Genomic DNA, 14,456 nt, shown 5'->3' with positions numbered 1-14,456 from the left:
AGACATTAATAATAATAAATAATATTAAAGAGACGCTAATAATAATAAATAGTACTAAAGGCGCTGAAGTCTTTCAAATTCTTCAATCTTAGTCACTCATTAAAATCATTCAAGATGATAAAAGCTTCGATATTTAACTCTTAGTAAAAAACCTCCTACTAATTTTATTTTCTCTATTCCGCATCTGCTAAGTTTCAAAATACATTTTCAGCGTGATACTGCCGATTCAATTTTTCATCCTTGCAGATCCAAAAGCATTGTAGCTGTTTCAGGACGCCACACCGGTCCAGACATCATAAAGACATCATTAGGAGCCTGGACGGGATTCCTGAGACTTCTCATGAAGAAACGTTCGATTATTTGTAATCATTGATTTGAATAAACACTAGAAATTTCAAAAGTTTGCTCGTTCTCGGTACTGATATAATCATCGTAGAAACACATATTTTCAACTTCATACAAGTTGAAAAATTTCCACTAAAATTCATAAATTTAATGCTTCAATATTTATAAGTTGAAGCTAATATAATCAAAATTATTAGTTTCTTCAAAATATTTGTTAGCTTCAACTTATAAACATAGAATATATGAATTTAAATGGAAATTTTTCAACTTTTGTGTATGAAGTTGAAAAATATAAATATTATGAGTGTTACAAAGAAAAGAGGGAGAGAATTAGGGAAATAATATTAAACATTTCGACAAATAATTTTACTAGAAAGCTAGTAAAATTATAGATTACGAAAGGATAGGAAAGAATGTTGATGAATTCGAGTAAGTTTTGATGGGATAAATTAGTTATTATGCATAATATAACCTGTTGTTATACATAATTTCTAATCGTTCTCGGTACGCAAGCTTCATAAACTTATCATCTTTATCACCGTTTATGCATAATACCCAAGTAGCTTTGATAAATTTGTGAATACTAAAAAAATCACCACTTTTCCTGTTGCAATTATACATAAAACCCAAGCACACCTGATAAACTTGATAAATACTTGAAATTTAAGTGTTTTATTTATTATTATATTTTTGGTATTTCTATTGTATTTATAATGTTTTGAATTCGTTAATTGAGAATTCATTATATTGGGATAAGTGCTATCTGAAAATATAACTTTAGAGAGTAATTTTACTACTCTTCCAAGTTTTAAGGAGTATTTTTTTTAAAAAAAAAAAAGGTTATATTTTATCAGTGAGAAATAATAATAGTTATAAGTCACTGAATAATCAGTGAGAACTATTATAGGAAAGTTACCTAAAATTTCACAAGGAGTATTTCACTCCTCAACGAAATTTATAGGAGTAAAATGGAATTTTGATGAGTGAATCACGTATCTAGTTGGTTATTAACGATCACTGATCGGAAGACAGTAGTAAACTTTGTTAAATAAGAGTTCGTTATACCGAGGTCCGATTGTAGAATTAGTCAAATAGGAGTTATATGGGAACGACTTATTGTATACGCACAGAAACCGGAAAAATTAATTAAATCGAAGAATTTGTTAAGCGATAGTTCGTTATGTCGAGGTCTGATTATACATAATTACCGGAAGAATGCGTGATGGATTTAGTACTATTCATTATGTTTACTAACATGCTTGGGTATTTCGAAATGCACACATTTATCATAATCGCCGGTAAATATGCAGGTGTGATAATTTTTTTTTAGTATTTATTAAATTTACCAACGACGTTTGAGTATTATGCACAAACGCCGGTAAAAGTGATAAATTTAGCGGAATTTATCAAGCTTACCTAAATGGTTGTCTTACCAAATGGTTTGTCATGCGTAAAACCAAGGTTTCTAGAATATATAAGGTCAAGTATTAGCAGGGGCGTCGGAAGTGTTTCGAACCTGTGGGTGTCCATCTTGAGATTCATGTAGGAAATTTCGATTTTTGAATCAATTCTGTGGGTGCTCGAACCCGTTCTACAAACTTCCGTGGGTGCTCGAGCACCCACAGCACCCCCGGCTCCGACGCCACTGAGTATTAGCAAGCGCGCGCTTCGGAATGAAACTGGTTTTGACGTCACCCGATTCCTCACATGACCTAAGACGCCTTCATATGTATTAAGGAGTTCTAACATGACCCACTCAAACGGGAGCATAATGTAAAATTGTTGGTTTTTAATGAATTTTTTCGCATAGTCTTTACGCTCAGAACTTCATCATGTTTTTTTGAGCGGATGCCACAAAAACCGCTTATTGTCAAGCTATTTTTTTTTATTTTTAAAAAATTTATTTGATTTTTAATGAAATTTTTTTCTAACTCATGTATGCAATGTTAAGTCAATGGAAGCAGCTTCTCTCTTCCACGAGAGGGAAATTCTAGAAACCATTAGAGGGAAATTATCAGGAACGCGTTTTTACGGAGAAAAAAACATACAGGGAAAGAAAAATATTAGATACATTTGAAAGTGTTTAATAATTCTGGTTGAATTAAAAAAAATTTCTTGGTAATAACAGTTATTATTAATTATTAATATCATTATTTTGAACTCGCCTACACCTGAACTTGTTTAAACAGTTATAATGTAGTGAAATTGATTCCCAAACAGGATGCCACGGAACCGTGGGTATGGGGCAATAACAAGAAAAAGGGGTTTTCATTCGTTTTTTAACTGCATTAAAAAAAGTAATCGCGCTCTTTCCTAGTGTAGTCTTAACGCATGGGCCCACCCGGACACGGCCTGGGGGTCTCACGCAGAGGTGGCCCACATGATAATGAGATATCGTTCGAGATTCAGCATGCAAATTGGTAAGCAATCACGGGGCCGCAAGGAGGGGGAAGCAGTCATGTCTGGTGCCCTGGACGCTGAACCAGAAGGGGTGCAAATTTCAACCTTTAACCATAGGGGGAGATTGACTTGGAAGTCTGGGGGGGGGGGGGCAAGGTCATTATTGCTGGAGGGGGGGCAATGCCCCCCACGCATCTCCTCCCATGCCTTTAACCTCTCCTTCAATATTAAAAGGAGGCACTAAAATGCGTGCTTGTCCCGACTGACCAATCATCTAGTTGCGGCACTGTGTAACCATTTCTAGTTAGGTAGGGAGGTCTTAAAAAATCAATTTTTCCGGGGACCCCAAGATTGCTCTTAGGACGACTCTGCTCTTCTCGCTGAGTACGGCAGTGCCGCGAGATATGTTAGGGATTATATTGAAGACAGTGAGACGGAGGGCTGTGATTCCCGAATGGTGAGCCACATTATCTTGAGATGTCATTGCTATTTGTACCGCAAATATTCTGATATTTTGCTGATACTTTTATTGAAAATTGTCTTATTACTACACATAGGCGTCCGCAATATTTTCTTAAGGGCTGGGTTTCATTTTTTTTCTGATGGGGGTGGGAGGCCCGTCATTTCAATATTTTCTGCGGGGGGGGGGGACAAAGAACTTATACTCAATATATGTATACACATATATCGCTTCTGGTGCATTTTTTGAAGAACCCTGCTTTATAATACGTTTGGTTAAACCTAGCGTGCACAACTTACGGTCCCCCCATGGCCGAAATTAGGCAGCTGCAAAACTTGAAATTTTATTGAATCCATTGATGAAAAATACGTCGATTTATTAAAAGACACACACATATGGTAGGGAATCTGCAGCACCCCACATCCTTGAATGGGGGCCTTAATTTTTGAAAGGACCCCCCAGACTAAGATTTTCATCTGGCTTCTTTGGTTGAAATTCAAGAAAATTTATATTTTTATATATTTATAAATATAAGACCGATAACTAAAGACCCTACAGCCCAGTCTGCCTTTCCCATAAATTGGTCATGGCCTTAACACTGTGATGAGCCCTCGGTGCAAGGGACTCACCCTATCAGACTTAAAGCGCCAGTCACCCCGACTGAAAATCTTATTTCACAGTATTAGACATCAGGGTCGCAACTAGATGCTTGGTCAGCCAGGGCAAGCATGCATTTGGGCCGCCCCCTCATAATGTTGAAGGAGAGATTAAAGAGTGAAATTTGCACCCCCTCTAGCACAGCGCCCGGGGCACCAGACCCGCCTGCACCCCCTTCCCCCAGTTGCAGCCCTGTTAGACATTATATTGTTTTACATATTTCTCGTGAACGTGAAGCTTTGTAACCACCTGCACTGCCCATACCCAGTCTGCCCATGCGCTAGAACGGCCCTACTTACTGGGGCCTCCTCCTCGGCAAGTGTAAGATAACAGATGAGATGGCATGGAGGAGGGGGGGGGGGCTCTCAATTGCTTTTAAAACATACCTCCATCCTAATATGTGTACATTCATCTTAACTAAACCCCGAAACTTCTCCAACTCCTAATCCCATCTCGTCTGTAATCACCACAAAATTTGTTAATCGCGACACTACCCAATTGTCCGGGGAAAATATGTTGTAAAAAAGTATGTATGTTTTTTGTTTTTTTTTTGACACTAAATAAAGTGCTCCGGACTCTGCCACGAAGCTGGGCTGGAAGAGATCTCGGCAACGGGATAAGTCCAGTGGCAAAGTTCTGGCGTTCATTCATTCATTCATTCATGGGGCCTCCTCCTCGGAAATATTTTTTACGGATCCAAATTCGAAGACCCTCCCACGCCCCTAAAAGAAATTTCGATAGATTTATAGAGCAAAGATTAGTTAACCTCTGGGCTCAACCCCTATCACCAGGACCGCAAAACTGTTCTTTCACCGGGCCGCTGAATGACTAAATCCGGTCCTGCCCCCGGGCCATAGGCACTGGAACCTGGGGTTGAGGCAGTTCGACCTCCTCCCTAATAAATTTTACAAAGGGGCTGAGCACCCTCCCCATAATTAATAAATATGCAATGCAACAACCACTGCCCCACCCGCATAAGGGCTAGAGTCCCGTATATATGGGACTACCAGTCTCCCACCCATAGTGATGGGATGACAAGAGATTCCATACGGCTCGCGAAAAAGTGTTGTTAAGAAAGTACCTAGTGCTTACAACGCGGTAATTGTATCAGAGAGAGTTTGTGGCCAGCAGCTAAAAAGTACACGCCTGGGAACACGTATGCGAAATCGAATTATATTATAGTATAATGCAATAATGATTGTGATGCAGTAGTAACTATGCAGAAATTATTCGAGCATCAATTAAACATTTTGAAATTAATTTTATCCCTGTTTTCATTGTCATATGGCCCGCAAACCTAAGACTTTGAACATCTATGCCGGGGCCCAAATCAGACATGGGGGTTATCCGTGACCTGGATCAAAGACGTTTTGTTAATCAGTGAACGCATGTTATTTAAATGTTGGAGCTAGTAGGCAGGACCGTAAACGGGAGGGGAACGGGTGGGTCTGGTGCTCCGGATCCTGGGCTAAATTTTACCTTCTGACCTTTCTTTCGACATTACAAGCCAATTGCTTGTTTGCTTGCTCCGACGGACCAAGCATCTATTTGCGGTCCTGTCCCAGGGCAAATGCTTCACTTCCCCATGCGGAAATCAGGCCCTGTTCTATGTTCAACAAGTAATGTGGGCAGAGCCGCAACCGATGCTTGGTCAGCCAATCAAGTACATATTCTGGCGCTCCCTTGTAATCAGGGTCGCAACTGGGGGGGGGGGGGGAGGGCAGGTGGGTGTCGTGCCCAGGGCATGTCCCCATAAGGGGTGGGCTGGCAAGGCTCCAGCCCTGGGGCCCCGGGACGATTTTCATTATTTTTTGTTTTTCCCGCTATAAATCCATCATAAAAGGGCCCGTGAAAGTCTGGTCGGGGGGCCCGCAAAAGATTCCAGCCTAGGGGCCCCACTCCAGGATGTGGGGGCCATGGCCCAGGGCTCTGGACCAGACGGGGAAGCAAATTTTCTTCCCAAACCTCTCCTTCAATATTACAAGGGGGCGCTAAAATGCGCACTTGCCCTGGGTGACCAAGCATCTAGTTGCGGCCCTGCTTGTAATGTTGATTGAAGGAAAGGTGAAAGGGTGAAATTTGCCCCCTCCCCAGACCAAACCCGCCTGCTCTCCCCTAGTTGCGACTCTGAATGTAAGGCCGAGTTATAAGAAAAAGATGAAAATTTATTCCAATTAATATATTCCCACTGAACGTTGAACATCAAAAGGCAATCATTTATGGGGAAAATGTTTTCCCCCATTCTGATAATTCCCTTTCCGTTTCCCTTTTCGATTTTACAAACGTGCATACTTCCCATTGATTTAACATTGCATACATGGGTCGGAAAAAAATCTGTCAAAAATAAAAAAACTTTCAAAAAAATAAAAAATATATATTTTGATAATTAGCGGTATTTGTGGCATCTACTCTGAAAAAATGATAGAGTTTTATGAATTAGAACTATGCAAAAAAAATTATCAAAAAACAGTAATTTTACTCAGTGTTCCAACGGGAGACGGTCGCGTGAGGAATCGGGTGACGTCACTTGATTTTTCGAAAAGAGTAATAGACGCCTTCATAAGGTCTGATCCGCACCGTGCCCGACACGTGCGTCGGCCGAGTGTAGGTCATCACACGGTCAAGGAATAATTCTTTGCTAAGCAATGCAGCCGTTCACACATATCTACGCCGAGCACCGTCACCGCACCGCGTCCGCACCGTCACCAACTAGTTTATTTTATATTTTTACGGTGACGGTGCGGTCTCGGGAGAGCGCAGATTTTTTTATAAAAGAGGAGAGAGCGCTCATTTATTTTATGTCGCTTCTCAATTTTCATCAATTGCTGAATTATTAATTCCATTTATTTCTTGATTTTAATCAATTTCTGCATTATTACTTTTATTAATTCTGAATTTTCAATAGTTCTGGAATTATTTCTTCCGTTAATTCCAAATTTTAGTCTATTCCGAAATTATTTCTTTTATTAATTCTGAGTTTTCATTGGTACTGAAATAATTTCTTTCTATTATTTTTAATCCATCGATTCTAAAGTTTTCCTTAATTTCGGAAACGGTTTCTCACATTAGTTTAAAAAATTACCTCCATTAATTTTTGTGTTAATTCACATTTGTGTAGTTGGTTTTTTTTTGTATGGGGGGTATTTCTTAGCGTTCGTGTATATTCAGTATGCCGATTCCCTCTTCCCACAAAATATATGGAATCTTGTTAAAGGGAGGGGGTGTCCTAAACATTTTTCGTGCCCCGAAATTGTTTAGACGCACCTGGCCCCGGTTCTGTGGCACCAGCGTAATATGTAAAAAACATATGGATAAACATTTTCACAACTTTGATGGGAAAACAAAGTTTAAAATTATGTTTCACATAGCATATAACGAAATTTTGCCGGGGAGATTTTTGTTAAAATAATAATGTAAACTTGGAAAACTAACTGGGTTTAATTTCCGATGTTTCTATAAATGAATAATTGTTTTGGTTTGAACATAAATTAAATAGAAAACGGTTCGATAATTTTTGGGTTTTTTCTTATGGGGAAAATATAGGGGACATTTTAAATTTGGTACTCACATCAGATGCAACATGTTAAGCCATAAATGCTTAACCCATGTTCTGTGCTCCAAATGCGGCCCTCGGAAGCATTTGATGTGGCCCGTGACAACAAAAAACAAAACAAGGCTCTCGAGTGGTCTCAAGCACATTTCAAAATCACTTGAGCGACGAACGGCACACCTCCAGTTCACTTAAGTGGATCGTGCTACATTTTCTGATTATCCTATTTGAGTGGTTAGTGGCACATTTCCAGATCTCTCGAGTTGCCCGCGGCGCGCTTGCAGATCACTTAAGCGGCACGTGCCACTTTTTAGATAATTTTGGAGGATCGAGACTCGTTTCTGGATAACTGAAGAAGCCCGCGAAATATTTCAAAACAATGAAGTGGCCCACACCTTCCAAAAAGTCGAGCACCTTTGTGCTAAATATCTGACAAAGGTGTTTCAGCGACTGGGACTTTGGCAATGAGTGCTTTAAATTACTATCGAATACTGGTGAGGCTTTATCATTGAATCAAGCCCCGGCAAACTAAACACCCCAATTGTTATTGATTTTAATATCCATTTGTCATCTGCAGAGGAGCCAATTTTCAGTTCAGAAGATTCCGCGAACACACACACAGAGTAAAAGATATGCTCGCTCTTTCGTACAATATGCTCCTACTGAGCTGAGATACACTTCTCCGAGGTGTTATCGGAATTTGACACCACCTGCCCCTACAGATGATTATATTTATGATGGCCGTTGACTCGGAATAAAAAAAAAACGAGTGTGTAGGTGAGGAAGAGAGTACCGCTCTCCCCCCCACAGATTGTTTTAATTTCTATATGACTTTTTTTTTCTCTCTCCCCTTTTATCACTCCGTAAATAATCTCCTCTCTCCAAACTATAAACAAGAATGCATATAGTCAAACTAAGCAAATGGCCGTCTTTTTATTTTCAGCTGCATTAAATAGATCCTATCCTTTTTTGCGGGTTTGTCACATACAAAAAATCTATCGGAGATCAATCCAAAATAAAAACAAAATTAAAATTTCTATAAAAAACACATGCACACACACATATACCTATTGAGTGTTTTGAGTTCTAGAAAAAAGAGCTAGAAAACCGGTTTTACAGCACCCCCTGCGTAAAACGGTAAATGTGATAAATCCAGTTATTGCGCATAAAAAACCGGTTATATACATAATCGATGGTTATATGCCTTCATCGATGTGTAGACGTGGTAGACGCCTTCGGGCCGGAGGTTGAGCACCCCCCTCCGTTATATGGCAATCATTATGGATTGGAATAGGATACGAATTGCGGGACAGAAAAGTAAAATTCAGGTGCTCTGTAGTATCACTTTTTTGTCTTTTGCTTGTTTATGATTTATTAGTAATGCCATGGGAGGGGTGGAAGGGAAGGGGATTAAAAAGTTAGACTGAAATGGGAGGGAACGGAAAATTTGTATAGCCCACAGGCGGCAAAAACATAAATACGGCCCTGGTCGTGAGCCGTATTGCGCTCTATAGGAGAACAGTCATACTGTTTTTCTTATTGGTGAGTGGATAGCGTGTCGCGCTGGGCGATTCACGTTGCACGTAGCGCAGAAAACCTGCTCTGAAGCCAGGTTTTCCTAGGAGCAGGTTTCTACAGCATTTGCAGCGTGGAAACGCTGATTGATCAAAAAACCTGAATTTCAGATTTTTAACCAATTGACATTTTCACGCTGCACACGGCGCAGAATTTCTACTCCTAGGCTTTAATGAGGCTTTTCGAATAGACATCATAATCATCATCAACATCACTTTGAGTTATAAGCGAAGGATGATCCCTATAGAAATCAATGTTAAAATTGTCGATTCTACCGTAGAAATGCGGAAATTTGGTGGGGTTTTCCGCCACATCAATGATTTTAAAAATTGAATTGAATTCTGCATTTTTGAAATAGAGTTCACTTATTATACGGAGCCCAGAAAATCGGATATAAAATAATTAGCCGGACCTACTTTTGAGTTGGATGTCCATGCAGTAACATTGATTTCAACTTTTTATTTATATCTTTTCAAGTGCGGAAATGAAAATGAATGCCTCCATATTGTCTTATAATATACAACTGCATCAATACATAAAGTTTAGGATGTTTTGAAATTAATTATGGGCCCATAAATTACATTGAAGAAATTCTGCAGCTTTACTAAAGCATTTTTTGAAGCAAAAACAGGCAGATCAATAGTTTGAACTTCAAGAAAATTTTCGAAATACCTAGAGCCCATCAAAAAGAAAAAAAACGATTAATATTTACGTTTCTTCAATTTGGATTTGTTTCTTTCATGAGTAGAACAGGAAATCGCCATATTGGTTACCTTCTATGTCCCTGAAGAAAAAGGGAAATATCACGTGATCAAAAAAAGCCTCACTATCGTCAGCTTTTTACAGGGACCTTCATTTGCAATGCCTCCTTATGTGAAGGAAAAATACCTGAACTTGAGATTCAGTTCGGTTTGTGAGCTATGTTTGTTAAGCCAGGTTTTCCTAGGAACAGGCTTTCTGCTGCGCATCCAGCGTGAAAACTGTGATTGGTCAAAAAACCTGAATTTCAGGTTTTTAACCAATCGGCGTTTTTACGCTGCGCAATGCGCAGAAATTTTACTCCTAGGAAAACCCGGATTAAAGCCGGGTTTTGGACTTTTTGACCAATCACAGTTTTCACGCTGGACGAGCAGCAGAAAGCCTGCTCCTAGGAATAGGTTTGTTGCGCAGCGTGAACCGAATTAGACTATTTCGCACTGACAGAAACGAGTTACGTAATCACGCTACGCGTTTGTGTTTTCCTAGTGAGGCGCATCAGATCGGGGTGGCTATACAAAGTATACGGCTTTGGCATCAGCTACTTTGTCGTCTGCATGCTCCGGTTTGAAGGGAAGGGAAATAAAACACAAGAATGAAGAGAATATCGGCAAAACCGCGGCGCACGACGCATTTGACTCCTCCAGAAGCAGTCGGCCAATCACGCCCGACGTAAAGCGCTGTCATCAGGCGTATTACGCTCTATAGGAAAACAGTCATGCTGCTTTTCTTACTGGTGAGTGGACGGCGTGTCGCACTGGGCGAATCACGTTGCGCGCGGCACAGGAAACCTGCTCCTAGGAGCAGGTTCTCTTTCCTAAGGAACAGCTCAGAATGAAAATATCTGTTTTTTTTTTTGTTTTTTTTTTATTTAAAACCTAAATTAACTGCAGGAGTCATCTGTGAGTGTGACAATAGATAGCAGCACTGCACTAATCGGAAACTTGTCGTCTGCTCCTCACGAGGACCATCGTTTTGAATGTTTCGTTATCTGCAGAAAAATTAACTGAACTTGAACTTCAGTTCCGTTTGTGGGCCCTACTCGTAAGGAACTGAATCGAACGAAAAAAAAAAAATCTGCGTTATTGACCAATAATGTGAGATCACTATGTGGGAATGAACTGGCTAATACTGGACGCATAGTCATACTGTTATACGTTTCAGCAACAGGAAGGGGGAAAATGGAATATACTTTGGAAAGAAGAGGCAATAACCCTGCGATATTAGCCGATACAAAGGCATCCTTGCTTGGTCCCTGGCAAGTGGCAATACATTTCCCCACGTGTTATTGTTATTTTGTTATAAGTGAGTATATTTTACTTGCAAGTTTGCATTTCTTCACCTCCTCCTTGCTCATGAGCAGGTATTTGTAAGGGGGGGGGGGGAATATAAAAATATCGTTAATTCGAAATAATTTTGGTTTCACTTAGATCAACTGAATTAATGCGTATCAAAATATCACCGACTGTTATGGTCTATGCATTGCCAAATCTTTTCCGTTGATTCTGTCGACTTAGCCGGGTAAATACCCGATATACTGCTGCTTGTCGCCAGTTCTTATAAGCTGAGATTTCCTAGGAATATGATTTTTGCGCCGCGTGAACCGAATTCAACCATTTCGCGCCGGTAAAAACGTGTTACATGATTACGCTACGCGTTTGTGTTTTCCTAGCGTGGCGCATCAGATCAGGACGGCTGTATCATAGTATATGGCCTTGACATCAGCTACTCTGTCGTCTGCATGCTCCGGTTTGAAGGGAAGGGAAAGACAACACACAAGAGTGAAGAGAACATTGGCAAAACGCGCGGCGCGTGACGCATTTGATTACTCCTGAAGCAGTCGGCCAATCACGCCCGACGTAAAGCGCTGTCGTGAGGCGTATTGCGCTCTGTAGGAAAACAGTCGTTCTGTTTTTCTTATTGGTGAGTGGACGACGTGTCGCGCTGCGCGAATCACAGGAAACCTGCTCCTAGGAAAACCCGGCTTTAATCGCCAGGCCCAGTTTGGCGTTATTTCCTAGGGTTACCGGTGCAACGAGATCCAATAATGTTTAAAAATGTGCCAGAGAGGATTGTGTTGGTGACATATCAAAGTTTTTTTCGTAGCTGAAAACTTGGCGATAAAAAGGTATGCCGTGTAGATGATGCTTGATCCAACGCCCTGGATGCCGAGTTTATTTCCTCTACCCCACTGAATGAATGAACGAAGCTGGGCTGGTAGAGATCTTGGCAACGGGATAAGTCCAGTGACAGAGCCCATGGCGTTCATCCTCCCACTGAAAATTGCAGGGAGGGCAATGCCAAAATGGGTACTAGAGTAAATTTGCCTTTCCAGTTGCAGCTCTGGGCATTTATCACTATCTAAATGTCTCATTGGCTTACCTACTTTGTTCCCATGGTTCGTATTCCTTCCCTCCGTAATTGAAGCAGACATTTACCTGAGAAAATTATCGTCAGACCAAGATTGTTTAGTGCAATCAGTGAATTACTGAGACATCATTTTGAATTGGCAAACATTTGAGAAACTTCTTCGCCAAACAATAACTCTTACTATATTGCAATTTACTGTCATTAATGAGATGGGTTGGAAATGAAGGTGCTGTCTATAGGTGATTGCCTCAAGTGTGTTAGGAAAATATCTATATCCTCCTTGGGGTTTGAACCTGAGACTCTGTGACAGTAACCTTCACTGTGGTTGATGAGCATCTTGCCGCAACGCCATTCTGGCACATTACAGAAACTGGTATTTTTAATTAGCGCCATGATCGCTATGTTATCATATGCTGTTGGTACGGATGGCAGCACCAGCAAGAACACGGAACAAGCATATCTCTGAGAAAATAAATACCTTAGGGGCTGTGCATATACATACACAACACGTTCTAGGATTAATTTTCCATAAGAGAGTAGTCAATGTGGTGCCTTTTTTTTTCCTCGCCAAACGATTGCTGTTTGGTAGTCAATTCAAAATGCTCGACAAGATACATATGCAATTTTACAGAAAATACAATTTATTTCATAAAACAAGAAATGAATGAAATATGACAATGTGGAAAGGGAAACAAATAAAAATTATATTTAAAAAACCCCCATCTATTTACGAAATATACGGTTAATTAGTGCTGAAGAATATGGAAAAATATGTACACAAAATTATGTATACAAAAAACTAAACACAAAATATATACGCATTCCTGTGAAGAAAGTGTTACTTCTAGGATTATATATATAATGTAGTTCATTAGGGGGGCTGGCGCAAGCTTTGATGACAATTGATTAATTTTTAGTGACTGACATTCTATCTCAGGGTGAAGAGTCATGCTGCATGGGTTGGCTGATCACAGTTAACGAAGTATACACGCTGGCCCCTGCACAATTCTTTATGACAAAACAAAAGCTAAAACCTGCAACGTTAATTTTAATATGGATGTGATAATTATTTGTTTTATATATTACATAATTTATAAATATAAATTATTAATATTTGTCTGATATATTACATAATCATATGTAAATATTTCTGCAGAAATGAAGCGAAAAGGCAAGAAAGTAAAAGCTAAATCTGCACCAAAGAAGGACAATGAGACAGAGCCGCCCAAGGACGAAAATGAAACGGAACATTTTGTAAGTATCTTTTCTGAGTATAAGTATCTTTGGATATTTTCAAGTTTGTTCTTGTAGTCCTGTTTACTCTTTCGTTGCCGAATCCTGTGTTTTATATGTACAGTAATACAGGGGCTCGACAAGGCACCCATCCAAGTCACCATGGTAACTTGAAAAAAGCTGCATTGGTGCCTGAATTTTTCTATGTGCTGTGACTGAAGTGGAGTCTGCTGATTATGCAAAATTGTTGGAATTTGTGTAACTAGCTTCGTCAATGAGGGAAAAGGTTACCAAACCTCGGAAAAGCATAATAAGTATTTTGGCTGATCTAAAAAAAATGTTTGGCTCCCATAGAGCATGGCTGGTGCCAGGGCAGTAGCGTACCTTCTCTGAGCCCCTCTTGAAAGGGTTATTATGCAAAAACAAGTGTATACTTTTGTTGGGGCCCCCATTCAGCGCGGGAGCCAGGGACAGTGCCCCGGTTGCCCCAGCCTAGTTACGGGGACCCTGGCTATCACCAAATTTATTTTCAAAATTTTCAGGCCCAAAAAAACCCAGGGCTTCACAAATTTTGGGCATCTGGTTGCCATGGAAATCAAGAAATTAGCACTGCTGCTTAGAATTTTGCATATGTCATAATTGAATTTTTGAGGACAACTCAAAATTTTTTTGGAAATTATGTCCGTCTGACCCTTTTCCATGTCGGTGGACACGTCAAGTACATAAAAATAATAGTAATTACAAAAATTTAACATTTCCTTTAAAAAGAAACGTAGCTCTTAAAAAATTTGGCCAGCACCTAAATTGTTATTCAATGGACTGTCTGAAGTACGACAGGAAACAAAGAAAACAAGTCAAAATTTTTTGTAGCAGTTATAATGGAAATCACACACACATGAAAAATCTGAATGTGCATTATAAATAAGCAAATTGTACGTAGTGGCTTCTGTATAAAACCTTAGTTGTATACAATTGCTTGGTTGATTCAAATGTGCGTCTGATTGTAGAAAAAAAATAATCATGTTTACAATGAGAGGACGGTAATACTGGATAAGATAAAAGCAGGGGTCTGTCCAGCAGAAATTTGGGTTCATTTTCTGGACCCTCCAC

The 14,456-nt window shown here is 39.8% G+C and overlaps 1 protein-coding gene across 5 annotated transcripts in view; it reads left to right on the top strand.

The window, feature by feature from the left end:
• Positions 1–10,976: 10,976 nt before the first annotated feature.
• The window catches only part of LOC149067773 (ATP-dependent RNA helicase DDX54), a 28,510-nt gene continuing 25,030 nt past the window's right edge, over positions 10,977–14,456 (top strand). The window contains exons 1-2 of one of the 5 annotated variants that reach the window (XM_089252078.1): positions 10,977–11,048; positions 13,270–13,361. In XM_089252078.1, the coding sequence (XP_089108204.1) occupies positions 13,272–13,361 (90 nt within the window). In that variant the 5' untranslated portion in view covers positions 10,977–11,048; positions 13,270–13,271. The other 4 variants (XM_089252076.1, XM_089252077.1, XM_089252079.1 and 1 more) reach the window with 4 other exon arrangements.

This window comes from Pholcus phalangioides, unplaced genomic scaffold (genome assembly GCF_987345545.1).
Source record: "Pholcus phalangioides strain wild (caught in Gottingen) unplaced genomic scaffold, Ppha-v1.0 ptg000028l_1, whole genome shotgun sequence".
Classification (NCBI taxonomy): domain Eukaryota; kingdom Metazoa; phylum Arthropoda; class Arachnida; order Araneae; family Pholcidae; genus Pholcus; species Pholcus phalangioides.
This window is presented reverse-complemented; position numbering and strand designations above follow the sequence as displayed.